The sequence below is a fragment of the Corapipo altera genome, unplaced genomic scaffold (genome assembly GCF_003945725.1).
Source record: "Corapipo altera isolate COAL_440 unplaced genomic scaffold, ASM394572v1 68, whole genome shotgun sequence".
Taxonomy (NCBI): domain Eukaryota; kingdom Metazoa; phylum Chordata; class Aves; order Passeriformes; family Pipridae; genus Corapipo; species Corapipo altera.
In genome coordinates, this window is record NW_020884919.1 from 196,411 (window position 1) to 211,030 (window position 14,620).

Here is a 14,620-nt window from a genome sequence, read left to right on the forward strand (position 1 = left end):
GGAGGTCAGGGCTGGGACCAGACCAGCACCTGTGCACGGGACAGGAAGGCTTCAGGAACTGACATCTAGGGAAATTCTGATTTCAGATTCCTGATTTTATTAAGCAGTGTCCTATTTTTCAAAAATCATGTAAACACAACTATGATTCCCCAGTTCCTAGCCTGGACAGTTCAATTCCCAGTGCATCTTTCACAGGTATTACATAACATGAAACAGTTTAAGCCTATTATATTTGCAAGTACTCCATAAGGTGAACAGTAATTCTTTTTAAACAGCACCACTTGAGAGAAAAGCAGTGATTTCCACTGCCTACCTTCACTGGTTGGCTATACCACTGTTGTCATCAAAAAAAGGCAACAGCTGAAAAAAATTTAGTATTATTTATTAAATATTTATAAAATGGTGAAAAGCTGTAAAAAGCTAAAAATATAATTCTGTTTAAAATGTATGTACTTCACACATATTTCTGTAGCATTTCAGCTCACTGCTTGGCTGCGCTTCCATCGTTGGAATACATCTGTGCTGTGAGGCACCGGCAGGAATGGGCTGTTCCCCGAGATCCGGGCTGTTCCCCGGGATCTGGGCTGTTCCCGGGGATCCGGGCTGTTCCCCGGGATCCGGGCTGTTCCCCGGGATCCGGGCTGTTCCCCGGGATCTGGGCTGTTCCCAGGGATCCGGGCTGTTCCCAGGGATCCGGGCTGTTCCCCGGGATCTGGGCTGTTCCCGGGGATCTGGGCTGTTCTACGGGATCTGGGCTGTTCCCTGGGATCTGGGCTGTTCCCCGGGATCTGGGCTGTTCCCGGGGATCCGGGCTGTTCCCCGGGATCTGGGCTGTTCCCCGGGATCTGGGCTGTTCCCAGGGATCCGGGCTGTTCCCCGGGATCTGGGCTGTTCCCAGGGATCTGGGCTGTTCCCTGGGATCTGGGCTGTTCCCTGGGATCTGGGCTGTTCCCCAGGATCTGGGCTGTTCCCAGGGATCCGGGCTGTCCCCAGGGATCCAGGCTGTTCTCGGGGATCCGGGCTGTTCCCTGGGATCTGGGCTGTTCCCGGGGATCCAGGCTGTTCCCGGGGATCCGGGCTGTTCCCTGGGATCTGGGTTGTTCCCAGGGATCCAGGCTGTTCCCAGGGATCTGGGCTGTTCCCAGGGATCCGGGTTCGCTCCCTGGAGCTGCCAGCCAGTGCTCAAGTGCCCATTAAGGCTGAATATATTGTCTTACTTGTCCTTTATCTTCCATTTTAAATATCTACATCAACTACACATTTACAACTATATGCAGTTTGAAGGCTCAAAGCTTTGTGTAACTGAATTCTTGGTATAGGGGCATGTCTCAAATCAAATGCCATTTACTCAACTCTATAAACTTGTAATACACATTACAAGCAATGGGCAACCAGGAGAATCAGTGCAATGAGATTTCATATTTTTGCTTTTTTTATTGATACCAGTGAGCAGACATTTTCACAAACATTTGAACTAAATGAGGCAATTTTCAGTCTTCAGCTTCTCTAACAGCTATCCTCTTGATTTCACCAATACACCTCATTCCTCTACCCATCCTGCCAGCCCCTGTACCAGGTACCACAGCCATCCCACGCTCCCCACACAAATTAACCCGCGCTGCCACCAGGAGCAGGCACCCTGGCAAGCACTGTGCTCCAGGGTTGAAATCAGAAAGCTGAATTCCGCAATACTGAAGTCTGGGATACTACAGCCGGACGTGGTCACTCATCCTGATGGATGTCACTTCCCACGGCAGGGACTGGTGCCTCCCTTAGCTAAGGGAAGGCCTGAGGGACTGGCAGTCAAGGGAAGGCCTGAGGGACTGGCACTCAGCCGTGCCAGGGGTCTGCACTGGAGCCCCTGCTGTGCACAGGGTTGGAGGTGCCCGGGGGTCACTGCCCCTCCTGAGGAGGACAGGTAACATGTGCCCCCTGATCCACCTGCTGCAGCCCACGGCTCACTCTGCTCCAGCCTCGGGAGAGCCACAGCTCAGCCAACACAGTCACTCTGCCTCTCCCGCCCTGCTGAGTGGGAGGTGGATATTCACAGGAAAAACAACAGCCCTGTTCTGTGGCCCAGGCTACTCCTGGGTGAGGTAATAAGTATTGACATATGCAGTGGAGGTCAGTGTTAAACCATCACTTTTCAACTTAGTACCAGAGCAACTAATCTGTAAGCTACGATTTTTTTTCATATTTGATCATCAGCAAATTGCATTAAAATCTTCAAATTCCTCAAGTCTTCTGGCATTCAAAAGCTTTGGTGGAATTTCAGAAAGGCTTACAGCCTGAGTAAATGAAACAAAAACACGGATTTGGGAACTATGACAAAATACTTCACAAGGTTCACTCATTTTTGATGCAGACATGAATAAAGACAGCACTTTTAACTTTCTGTGGAGCAAGATAAAAGATAGCATGCCCCAAAAGCACTCCAACTCTGATTCTAAAGGTAGATTTTTTTGAGTTTATAATTTGCCATGAAAGTTTGGTAACATGAATATAATGCAAACAATTTCAAATATACCCTTAGAAATGCTGAAGCATTTGACACATCATCGGAGCAAACTGAAACCAGTTTCTGTGAGGAGAATTACCCCAGATGAGCTCACTGAGAGCGGTCAGGTCAGGACAAATGTGCCCCTGCCTGCTGTGAAATGCCCTGGCAGGAGGTGGGCACAGTTTGGGGTGTCCCACATGGCACTGCCCCTCAGGTGGGTGAGAAAAACATGTGCCCATGAAATGCAGCACATGTGCACCTCACTGGCAGTTTGAGTGTCCATCACAGAGCACAGCACTGTGCTGAACTGCTCTGCAATATTGCCTGCTACTACAGAAACTGCACATTCTAGTCCAGTGGGAAACACAGAGAAAATAAACCACCCTTGTGGCTACAAAATAGATTCGATCTTTCAAAACCCAGAGGACCTCAGGCAGGCACATCATTAATCAAAGTGACTGTCAGAAGTGTTAAAATTTCCTTTATCAGTTCTGGTGCTGCCCAAGGGGCTGCATTCCAAAGAGTCAGGTGTGCCAGTTACACACTTGCATTGAAGTGTGTGTGACAAGCTGCTGTTATCAGTGCAGGACCATCCCACTGATAAGCAAGAGTCTTTTGGTTCCCCACACCACTCAGCCTTCCCGAGTCACACAACAGCAACTGAGGAAAGGAACCAGCCAGCTGTGAGAGTCAGGCCAGTGTGTTCAGTCCTGAGGGCTGAGCCCTGGTACCACGGCTGTCCCCCAGCCCCAGAGTCTGTGCCACACATCTGCCTGAGCCCCACAGCTGTCCCCCTGCATCACAGTGTGCTCCCACACAGCTGGCAGCCAGAACTGAACCCAGCAGAGCAGCCACAGCACAGAGGGAATGGCAGCTGCAATATTGCCTCTATAGGGGAGGCTGAACAGCCCAGGAGCTTCTGACAGAAACCTGTGTGTGGTACAGCACAAAACAAAAGCAAGAGGAGGCAACTGAAACCTCACACTGACTTCCCACTCTGTTATCTCCAGTCTTGTCATGCACAGCACTGGTAAAGCTCTTTAATACTCACATGTGACACTAATCACGTAATTTCAAGTTCTTAAGAAGTTTGAAAGTGTATGGGATGCCATGAAATATCTTAAGAGAACTGAGCACAGTACCCAGTTATAAAAATTAATTACGAGAAGAAATAATTTTAACATGCAAGTAACTTACAGGTACACAAGAATACACTGTATTGGACTCCAGGGCTGCAGCTGATGGAGTGCCTCCTACTCCACCCATCACACTACAGCTGCTGAGGATCCACAGACCAGGTCTCGTTCCCATCCTTCACACCCCCCTCGGGCAGCAAATCAGCTGCTCCTCTGCCCTGCCTGCAGTTACTGTGCACTTGGAACACAGGTGGGAACAGACCAACAAGCCTGACCTACAGGGACCTGTGTTTGCTTTGCTTTGTCCACATGTACAAAGCAACACTCATTTCTCACAACCAAAAGCACCAGAAGGAACCTTGCTGAGGTGGGAGTCCCTCAGGTGCCCCCTGGGAGGTGACAGTCCCATCACTGGCAGCAGAGCCACACCAGGGCCAGGACAGCAGTGGGTAAATCACAGAACTGCTCTGGCCACTGAGGTCAGCAAACCCTTCAGCTGGACTCTGACACGGAATGCTCCCAAACATTTTAACCACAATAAAGGAGATTAAAGCACTGGCTTTGAAACAAAGAATTGTTGATTTCCTCAGGGACAGAAAACTTGAACAAAGGATAAAAATAAAAAGTTGTATGACTCTTATGTTTTAGTTCTGCTGGCTTTTTTAGGGTTTGTAATTGTTTCATGGGGAGGGGCAGTTGTTTGTTTTTTGGTTTTTAATATAAGACTCTGCCAGGCAACTCTTTCATCTAGTCAGGAGAAACATCACCTTGCTCCCAAACCAAGTTGTCCCTGTTTCTGGGAGCAGGCTGTGAGCTGCCCATGACTCATCTCTCAACACAGCATTCCATTTCCAAGAGTTTTCTCCATGCCCTCTTCATGTTTATTTAATTTCTTGTCAGCCTTAGCAAAACATTTACATCACCTACTTTGGGGAAACTCAGGTATCTTCTCATGGCTCTAAATTTTGCTGTTGTACTTGTGTTTGCCGTGAAACCGCTCTAAGAGATTGTTTTCCCTTAAATCTTTCAACAATTCTTCTAACTACACTGGAAGCAACTGTGAAGAAATGAAAGCCTCTAGTTCAAGTACAGATTAACTGGTTTTCCCCAGCTTCTCACACATCTCTTAAAAGGGATATCCCCCTTCCAGAATAAGTCAAAGCATTAACCAACACCACACACGTGCCAGGACATATTGCCCAGACCAAGCTTTAAGCCCACGTCCCTCAGCACAAAAGTAATGTAGCATCACTTTCACACCTCAAGTAGTTTGATGTATAAAAACACCTCTGTTAGCTGGTACATTGGATTTTAAAATCTATTTTTAAATAATTGCCTCTTATTTCTTAAGTTTTTTTAGGAACAACTTTCCATTTAATTTGCAGAAATATTTATTATGGTCACAGGGGGAAACATTTCAGAATGATACCCAGGTTTACTGCTGAAGGAATCCAGAAACAAACAGTACTTAGGGCAAGAAACACTAATGTTCAGAGCACACTCTAAATCCATGTCAGCAGGAGCTCTGCTGGAGCCCAAACTGCAGGTACAAATGGTTCATAAGGACACGTTATCAAGGCTTTCTGATTCATTTGACATGCTTGAGATCAGTGAGTCCTCAAACACATTTAGACTTACAAAGACTGCTGGGGAATTAAAATAAATAATCAGAATACTCATTACAGCTGAAACACTAACAAATGCTTTGCCATAGCTATGGTCATTGCATGGAAAATACATGAGGAATGTTTCACACTATTTACATATGCCAGAAACACACTTATAGCAAGATGTTCCCTGAAAACACATGTAATGACAGACAGTCTCAGAAAAGCTGAATGAAACTGGATAGTTAATTTAGGACAAAAAATAAATAATTGGATTACTGCATTTAACTAGCATCGTTACTTTGACACAAATATGTGTAAGTCTACTCTGTTTCTCCTGGGCTGAATCTAAAAAGTAAAATTTAACATATTTGAGAGAAATTAAAGCTTTACATCATACATTCTATCGAAAATGTAATCAATTATTAGAAGACCTCTTGAAACTGTCTCGTAACTCTTCACAGCAAATCCGCACTTTTTTAATACTTTGGACGTTAATGGAGGTGAACATCTACCAGTGAAAATATATGAAGAGGACATAAGTACCACTAAAAAGCCTTTAACTTATGGGACAAATGAAAGTAAAGTCATCAGGACCTGTACCTTGTGCTGGCGACACTTGGTGACTCTGCTCCAAGCCTACATCTCTCTAGCTGATTAGCCACAATTTGCCTTTCCACTTCCAGTTCTCTGGTAAGTCTTTGAAATTGGAGCTCCTGAAATTTCAAAATAAAAAGAAAAGCATTCTTGATGTTAAAAAATGGGTGTAGATTAACTCTGAAACAATCACTGATTCATCACAATCATGTTTTTTTGTTTTGACTCTTCCTTAGGGGAATAAACTATAAAGTGGAAATTTAATGGTTCCTTAAATCAGTGATTCATGCAAATATTGATTTATCACCTGTTACAAAAAGAAAAACATGTTTAAGCATTTTTGGATTTTATTCCTCCTGCAATTAAAATTTTTGTGTCTCCTTATGTTCCCACAATCTAACAAAATCAGTGCCTGTAAAGTCAGTCTTCAATTGCATCTATAAACAAGGAAACTGGAAAATACCATATCCTAACCTTTACAATCACAAACCTTCAAATCCTAAACTATTCCACATTCTGACTTCTGTACTTGGAAACTTTAACATTTATCATTTCAAACTGCCTGAGGGTACAGATGTGCTATTTCACCTGAGTTCAGCTTTTGTCACATTTCTTGGTCAAAGGTACCAAACCTGAGCCTTTGTAACGGGCTTTTGGAATGTATCCTTCTGAGGGTGACACAGGATACCAGTGCTGCACAGGGTGGGTGTTTCTGAAACCTGGAACCATTTCCTACAGCACTCTGAAATGAGACTGTGTCACATCAAGGGATATTGGGGGTGTTCTCAGCCACAGTTAGCATTTATGAACCACAGAAAAGGCTTCTATCAAGCAATCACATTATTTTTCAAACTGATACTGTAAACCCCCTGAAGTTTAGGTAAACTGTTCAACACTATATAAAAACAGATGAACACAAATATTTAATGATCTGATGAAGCAAGTCTTACATACAGGTCAAGTACAGCACAGAGCACTCCTTTGACTTGACAGCTCAAATTACTGACCAGGTTTTTCCCCGTGTGTAACTCATGTAATGGTACTGCACAGGAGCTCTCCCCCTCCCACAGTGCCAGGGATCACAGCTCATGACAACTGTTCCCTCACACCTCACATCACACAGAACGGGGCTGAACCACCTCCCTCTCATGAATGGCTCTCCTTCCACTCTCTTTCCAGCAAGATGAAGGGTGGTTCAGCAGTGCTCCACGGCTCCCAGCACTCTGCAGGGACCTCTGCTCCCAGGTCCTGCCTTGAGGACCTCTGCAGTGCACAGGAGACTCAGAGTAACAACAGGAGACCCAGAGTAACAGAAGGGAAAAGGTACTCTAACCCCAAGATCTACCTTGCAGAAGTAGTACTGACAACACAAGGAGATCCCCTCCAAGAACCCCGCAAAAGAAGACTAATTGGCACCTATCTCCTCAGGAAGGCAGCTCAGGGCCAGGGCAAACAGCAGGTGCCCTCCTGCCAGAAGGACCAGATGAGATGGCAGAACCAAAAAAGCTGCTCTGGACAGTCTGAGCCCCGCTCCCCACACGGGCTGTTCCACACAGAGCCTCCTGCCCCTCCCAGAGGATACAAGGCACTGTGGACACTTCCAAACACTTCCAGAGCTCCCTAACCAAACCAAATAACCACACCCTCACATCCCAAATGTTGGCCACAAACCCAGGTTTGGCACTCAGGACACAGAGCTCTCCCAGCACTGCCCCTGCACAGGAGCACCCACAGAGCAGACTGTGTCTTTCTGCTGCTGCTCCACTCGGGGAGCAGAGGATATGCTGGAGTTATGGGGGGAATCGGGGCCCTCAGCCTCCTCCTGGCCACCCTGCCAAGAGGCTGGCATTGCTGGCAGGCCCTGGCATTGGAAAAGCTTGGCACAGTGGATGCTCAGATTTGAAAGAGCGTTTCAGACATATGTTCTAAACTCGGATTTTATTTAAAGCTGCTTTTAAACAGAATTCTACAGCTAAATCATTCCAAGACCTGATATGAAGAGCCTCACAAATGTGATAACCCACAGACAACCACAAACCTCATGGGCCTGTGACTGGAACAGAAAGCATGGAGAATATCCAAAGGTTTGTATGACAGAGACCCAGTTGTCACAGTCTGACACCAGTGCTTGGCTTGATACAGCCTCATGTTATACCACGAGGGTCCACAGACTCCAGTCGGCTCATTCGGACAGTTTGTCTTAAGCAAAAACAGTCAAAGAAGTTCATAAATGATAATTTATTTTCCAATTCTAAGTCAGAATATAGATGATACATCCATCTAAAAGCTGATTCTCCAGAATGTCACTCACATGCTAGCAGAGAATGCCGTGATTTCAAAAAAAATCCATTCAGATGCTGAAGCTCTGCAAGTTTTGGAGCAAATGTCAGCAAGACAAGTTTCTTCCAGAATAAACGATGGGTGTGCTGTACAGCACGTAACAAACACAAACCTTCAAAATACACAGTACTGTGCTGCTTGTTTGCAGAAATAACAGAAAACATTTAGCCTACGTTTAAAGCTGTTTCCTGTTCCTTACTCTTAAACCAATATTCAAATAGCAATGTCACACATGCAAACTCTGAATGTGAACCTATTGTTATTTACCAATCTTTTAATTAGATGAATAAAGGAAAACATATGCTAGCCATTACCTGCTTCCATTCAAGCAATCTCTATTAATCTGCCTTTTCATTACATACAGAAGCATTAGTGAACAGATTATTCTAGAAGACTCCTTGTTGCATAACATCCAAAGTAACAAATTGCCTGTTTAAGTAAAAATCCCTATTTTTGCCCCACACTGCAAAACTTCAAAGCCAGTTAAAACAAAAGAACTGTAATTCAACTTTTCTTGAGAGTGGGAGTGGTGAATGGAATGAACGGGTAACAGAGCAATATATTTTACTTATTTATACTGTGTTCAAAAATCAAAACTCACTCAATTCTATCACAAAACCTGTGCTAAGGAGAAATAAGAGAAAAAAACACCAAGTCCTGCTCGGCCACTTGTGAAGCACTTGCACTGCTGAGTTTGGACCAACAGCACCAGCTGCCTACACTGTTCTTCATCCCTGTATTTTGGTGTTGACCAGAAAGCCCACAAGCCCCACAGTGCACTGAGCAGCAGAGGGGTGAGAGGCCTGCAACTCATCTGCCAGTTTGCAATGACTCTGATGCTCAGGGAGATCTAAAGTGCTTTTGTAAGTGCAAGCACAGCAGAAAAAACCAACCCATCTCTATTTTGTAGTGTGAGTACGTTCTGGCACGGGCAGCCTGGGAGCCCAGGGAAGCAGCAGTTTACAGACTTTTTGAAACAAGTGCTGACTTTTGTGTGTGTCTTCTTAAATTTGGTATGTGCAGCTGGAGGTGATAGGTATTAAGCACCTGCATAATTAGACAAGAGGGATAGTTTTAGAGGTCCCATCTTGTTTACAGCTGGAATACCTCAATGCTTTAAGCCTTTTTTCTTTTAGCTTAAATCATAGTATTACTACAGAAAACTAAGTCCTAATCAATTCAAAATCAATCACCTTCCTAGTTTATGCTTCCTTATAAAGACATTTCATAGCACCCTGAATGGACCTGCCCCCCCCGGTGTGTATCTATCAGACAGCACACCGGTTCTGGCAGGAATCTCCTGGAATTTGTCTCCCTGGTCAGCTCTCTGGGAGCAGTGGGAGAGCATGCTCCTCAAACAGGGAGCTCCCAGCACAGAGGAGCTGCTGCCCTGGGCACAAATCACAACCCACTGCCTGATGACAAAATGGCATTGTAGGACTCAAAGACAACTCTTAATAAGCTTATTAGCATTTGCAGCAGAATATCCATGTGGCAAGCACATACTGAAATTACAGGTGCAGGTCACAGAACACGCTGTCATACTGCATTCCAAGGAGCAGCCAAATCTCCTCACACAGACACACTACACTGGCTTGGCCAGAACCACTTTTTTCCAAGACTATCCAATATACACCAAGAGAAAAAAACCTAACCTGTAATTCTATTCATCCCTTTAGCAGTAACTACTTAATTATCTTATCAAAACACAGGTTTTGTGCTCAGAACCTAAATTCCACTGCAAAACCACAGACCATAATTCTTAAAACAAAACTAGAGAAAATGACAGCCTTAACCACAGTTGCAGGTTCAGAGCAGGAAGCACACAGCAGCTTGCTCTGGGAGGCAGCTGTACCCACTGCAGGCACACAGGCCACCAGGAGTGAGAACCAGAGCCAGCACATTTTAGAGCTGTGTCATTTCCTTTTGGAGGCTGAAGCTTCCAGAGGAGGGACAAAGCCTGCATGGGGTGTTGACGCTGTGGTGTTCACCCCAGGTGACCAGAGCTCTTCCCTGGTGAGCTCCACGTGCCCTGGTAATTCCTTGGCAGCGATGCCGAGATCTGACTCGAGATGACACGTCCCTGCCGCAAGGTACAGACCAGACCAGTTATACCAACCCTGACAACTGAATCCTTCTGCCATCTGAAAGCTGAGTGCCTCTGACAGGCTGGTGGCTCCCTGGCAAGGGACAACAACCACCAACACACTGGGCTGAGCTATTGCCAGCAAATATTTGACAACGGGTAAGTAATGGGAATGCAGTTTGCATGACTGACCATGAAGACTGTTGTTCTCCTGTTGCATGCTTTGGATAATAAATAAAAGAAGGTTTAGAGGCAATTCTGTGCCTTCTATCTGCATCCCATCATGATACCACATTGCAGACTCACCCTTTTAATTTCTGTTAATGAGGAACCTTCATCCTGCAGTAACATGGATGAGAATGAGGAATCTAGATTACAATGCTGAAAAATCAAAAATTACTTTCCTCCTGCCCTGTTGTGAATACTCCTGGCAAAACACCAATAACTTGAAACTTTGAACAAAGGGTGGTCCAGGTGGCTAATGGAAGATTTTGTGGTGACAGGTCCACAAGAATCAGCAGCAATGGCACAAGCAGTGAAGTCACAGACTCCTTTTGGTGGTTCATGCCTGGCTAGTCAGACCCAGACTGGGCAGCTGGGATAGCTGAGGGAGACAATGTCTCTAACAGACAGATGCATCTCTTGCAGCTTCTTGGCCAGTTGTCAGGGGCTGCTGTGGCAGAAGACAGGGCACGGATGGGCTGGTACTCCAAGCTGCAGTAACACTGCCATATGCTAAGTTGCTTCAACCACCAAATGTCACTGTCTGTGAAACACGACCAAGGTAATTGTCAGCTGAACTAAAAAATGTGTTCCTAATCACAAAAATATTGCCTGTTGAGCAATCGAGTTAAGACTCTTTCAATAGCTCAAGTTGCTGATCTAAGAAAGTGCAGCCCACATCTGAGAGGAATATTTTACCTCGCATTTACTATTTCTCATTCACTGCCACACAACTCCCATCACCTATGAAAGTTCACACGGTGCTACAGAAAAGGCAACAACGTTTCAGATATTTTTATGATACAAACATGCAACAAAGAAGAGGACAAACAAAATTAAGTTCACTTATACCTTCCTTCACATTAAACTCCTGCACTGATCTATGCAGTGCTACATTTCAAGTTGCTGTAATTTAGAGTGAGATCAAACGACTACTTAAAAACATATTGTATTTTCCAACATGAATGTCATACTGTAGTGACCTGATATTTAAATTCTCTATGAGAATCTATTTCAGAAAAAAACTGTACTTTTAACTAACCATATAAGAGCAACCTCAATATTGTCTGTAAAAATTAAGTTTACTCACGCACACAACTGCATTTGCATGCTTTCAGTATCTCAGGATCTTCCAAAATAGAAGACAAAAGATAAAAAATTGGGCAGTGCAGAGAATCACAGATTACAGGATGTGAAATGACATAGCTACAATTACTGGCTGATCACACTTACTCTGCATTCAACAGCAGCAGACCATTAAAGCCCTTAATACTTTTATGCCCGCATTGTTCACTGGTCTGGTACAACACTTTAGTGCTGCTCTAGCTGACGAGGGATCAAACTTTCAGCAGTTCATAGAAAGCTCACTGATGGCAGTGTCAGAAGGGAAGAATGGCACTGGAGGCATTCCTGGCTGCCTCTGACACATCCCCTGTGAGCCCCGTGACAGCGCTGGGGCTGCTGAGATCGGTGTGGAGCCCAGTGTGCTCTGCCAGCCGGGCACAGGGGCTCAGCCGCTGCTGAGCACACAGCCTGCTTACCCACACTAAGGTGCTACAAGGGCTGGCAGTGCCCCACTGTATTTCGAGGGCACCCACACTTCTGGGCAGGCTCTTCCACCAGGGGTTTCTCCTCAGAAGCTGAACAGTACATGCGAGACAGGAGAATTAACTTCCAGATCCTTGCATGGATAAAGGAATACAGAGAATTTTGGTTAAGGAAGTGAGTTGGTCATTTCACCTGAGACAGGAGTGGCATATATTTTGTCCTAGAATATGACCTTTGGGAAGTTGGCTTCTCAGACTTGACTCAATGAAACTAGAAATGCTTCTAAACAGCAGAAACTGTAAACTATAAAAGTCTCAATAACTACATGAAAAAAATTGTACTTAAACAATAAAGAAGCAAAAAAAGCAAATTGCAAGTTTTCTGTTTATACAATATGGTTCAATACTTATACAAAAGGAAAAGATTTTGCTGAAGTGTTGAACAGTAGAACACTTCTAGGAAAACACTAAGGGAAACCCAAAGGATTTATGATTATCCATCTGAAAGCATATCCAGTCATTCTTACCCTGTCTCTGGTTAACAAAAGAAAAGGTGAGAGAGATTGTCCATCTCTAGTTGTCAATAACAACTAAACCAAACTACAAAACCTGCCACTGCTGCAAGTGCTTCTCTCTTAGCAAAGACATCAAAATCAGCATATTCCACTTACTTTTGAAAATTGCATCGATGAGTGGTTTTTCCTGCGAGACCTTTTCTCTCAGCCCAATCACTGAAAACTAACATGCTAAGCAGGAAATCCACAATTCCAAATGATCCAATTTAATCTTCACAGTTCAGCAGCAGCTCATTCCAAATCCAGCAGGGTACAGCTCGCACATGGAAAGAAGCAGTGATTCCACAAACATGCCAGGAGCAGTTGGCAACTAGCTACCCTACATTCTAATCCCCTAAAAAAGTTACTGCTACGCTGCTGCCCCTACAATTTTTAACAAGTTGTTATTTTAGTATGAAAATACTCTATTTACTTTTAATATGGATAAGAGACTTCCAACCCCTCCTGTGGATGGGCAGCACAGTGGCACCTCCAGTGACTGGGGAGCTCTCTGGTGAGCCAGGACTGAGGATAAATGACCGTGAGTGGTTGCAGCTCCCTCAGTGCCCTCGGGGAATCCCAGCTGGCCCCACGGACCTGTGAGTGTCTCAGTGGCTCGGCAGGTCACTAACTAGAGATACCAGTTATACCAGCACGAGTCAGTGCTTCCCTGACTGTGAGCCAAGAGCACACCTGCCTGTGTACCCACAGAATAACTCAGTCTGGGGACAGAACTGTCCCCTGCCCTAGCCAAAGCCAGCGGGGCTTGTGGTGGCACTGTTGGAATTTACACTAACTAGGGATGTGTTTTCACATTAAAATGGAACTCGAGCTTTGCCAGTAAAGTACAAAGCTGTAGCAATCTAAATTTCTCACAGGTTACACTTGTTCTATTATTTTATACACTAAGAGTGAATTGAGACGTTTCTTTCCTAAAATATAACCAAGGGAGATTTACCCAGCCACCTGACACCTGACTCAGTGAGGGTCTGCTTGGAGTTCAGAGGACACACTCCAGTTTGGTAAAACAGTTGCTAAACTAATTTGGCGTAATAGAAAAAAGAAACAAACGGAGAGTTTATCTAGAAGTGGGTTGCAGGGTTCATAGACTAATGAGTGCAACTTTTTATATAATCATGGCTGTTGTATCTCTGCTATGGCAGGAAGCTTAAAGTTATTCAATAAATTTATCTATTTCGGAACTACTATAGTAATTTTAAAAGTTTCTATTCAGTTAAAATCTGGACAATTTGACAAGTAATAATAAAGACTTTTCTGGATTGTATTTCCACTGCAGTGCTTCTGAAATACTTAACTCAGGGTGTGGCAGCTCTATTTTACAAACACTGACCTGCTGCACCTCACAGCAATTCCTGTGCCAAAGGAAGCTGGGCCACAGCAAACAGTGTAGTAGTTTCTGTTCAAGCTTAATAAAGTAAAGAACTGCACTGGAAAATATTCTGTTCTGGGCTTTCTGCCACACAGGAAGGGTGTTGAACATGTCAGTGTCCATAATTATTATCAACAGAAAAAATACCAGAAAGCAACAGTTTGGCTCTTAATGCTTTCATGTTATCACTTCCAAAAGTTAAGTACAATTTACATCTTCCTTCCTTCACCCTCATTCTATGTGTCTGTACATTCTACAGTAAGGCTCCAGTTCTGAACTTTGTGTAACACTATTAATGACAATTTTAACTTTTTAGTTTTCATCAGAATTTAATGATGTAGTAGCCCATGTATCTTTTCATAGTCTTTTTATGAATGGAAAGGGGGAGAAGTTTTAACCTCATTTTCAAAATGAAGAAATATTCCATTATCATTTTTTCTCTAAGAATAATAAAATAAAAAACATTGCTGGGTAGGCAAGGGAATGCTAACAAATGCTTTTTACTGCACACTCGTGTACGAAGCTGTTACAGACAGTGCTGCCCTAACTGCAACCTCAGAGTGAGCACAACTGCTGCAGCAGTGCAGAGGCACCCTGGGCACTGAGATCCCTGGAGATCCCAGCAACCACAGTCCTGGCAC

The 14,620-nt window shown here is 44.4% G+C and overlaps 1 protein-coding gene across 7 annotated transcripts in view; it reads right to left on the reverse strand.

Annotated features, from left to right (window-relative positions):
• Positions 1–14,620, reverse strand: part of PKP4 (plakophilin 4) — a 57,026-nt gene that overhangs the window by 41,330 nt on the left and 1,076 nt on the right. For all 7 annotated transcript variants that reach the window (XM_027656217.1, XM_027656220.1, XM_027656223.1 and 4 more), the window contains exon 2: positions 5,847–5,959. In XM_027656217.1, coding sequence (XP_027512018.1) covers positions 5,847–5,959 — 113 coding nt within the window. The remainder of the gene's footprint in view (positions 1–5,846; positions 5,960–14,620) is intronic.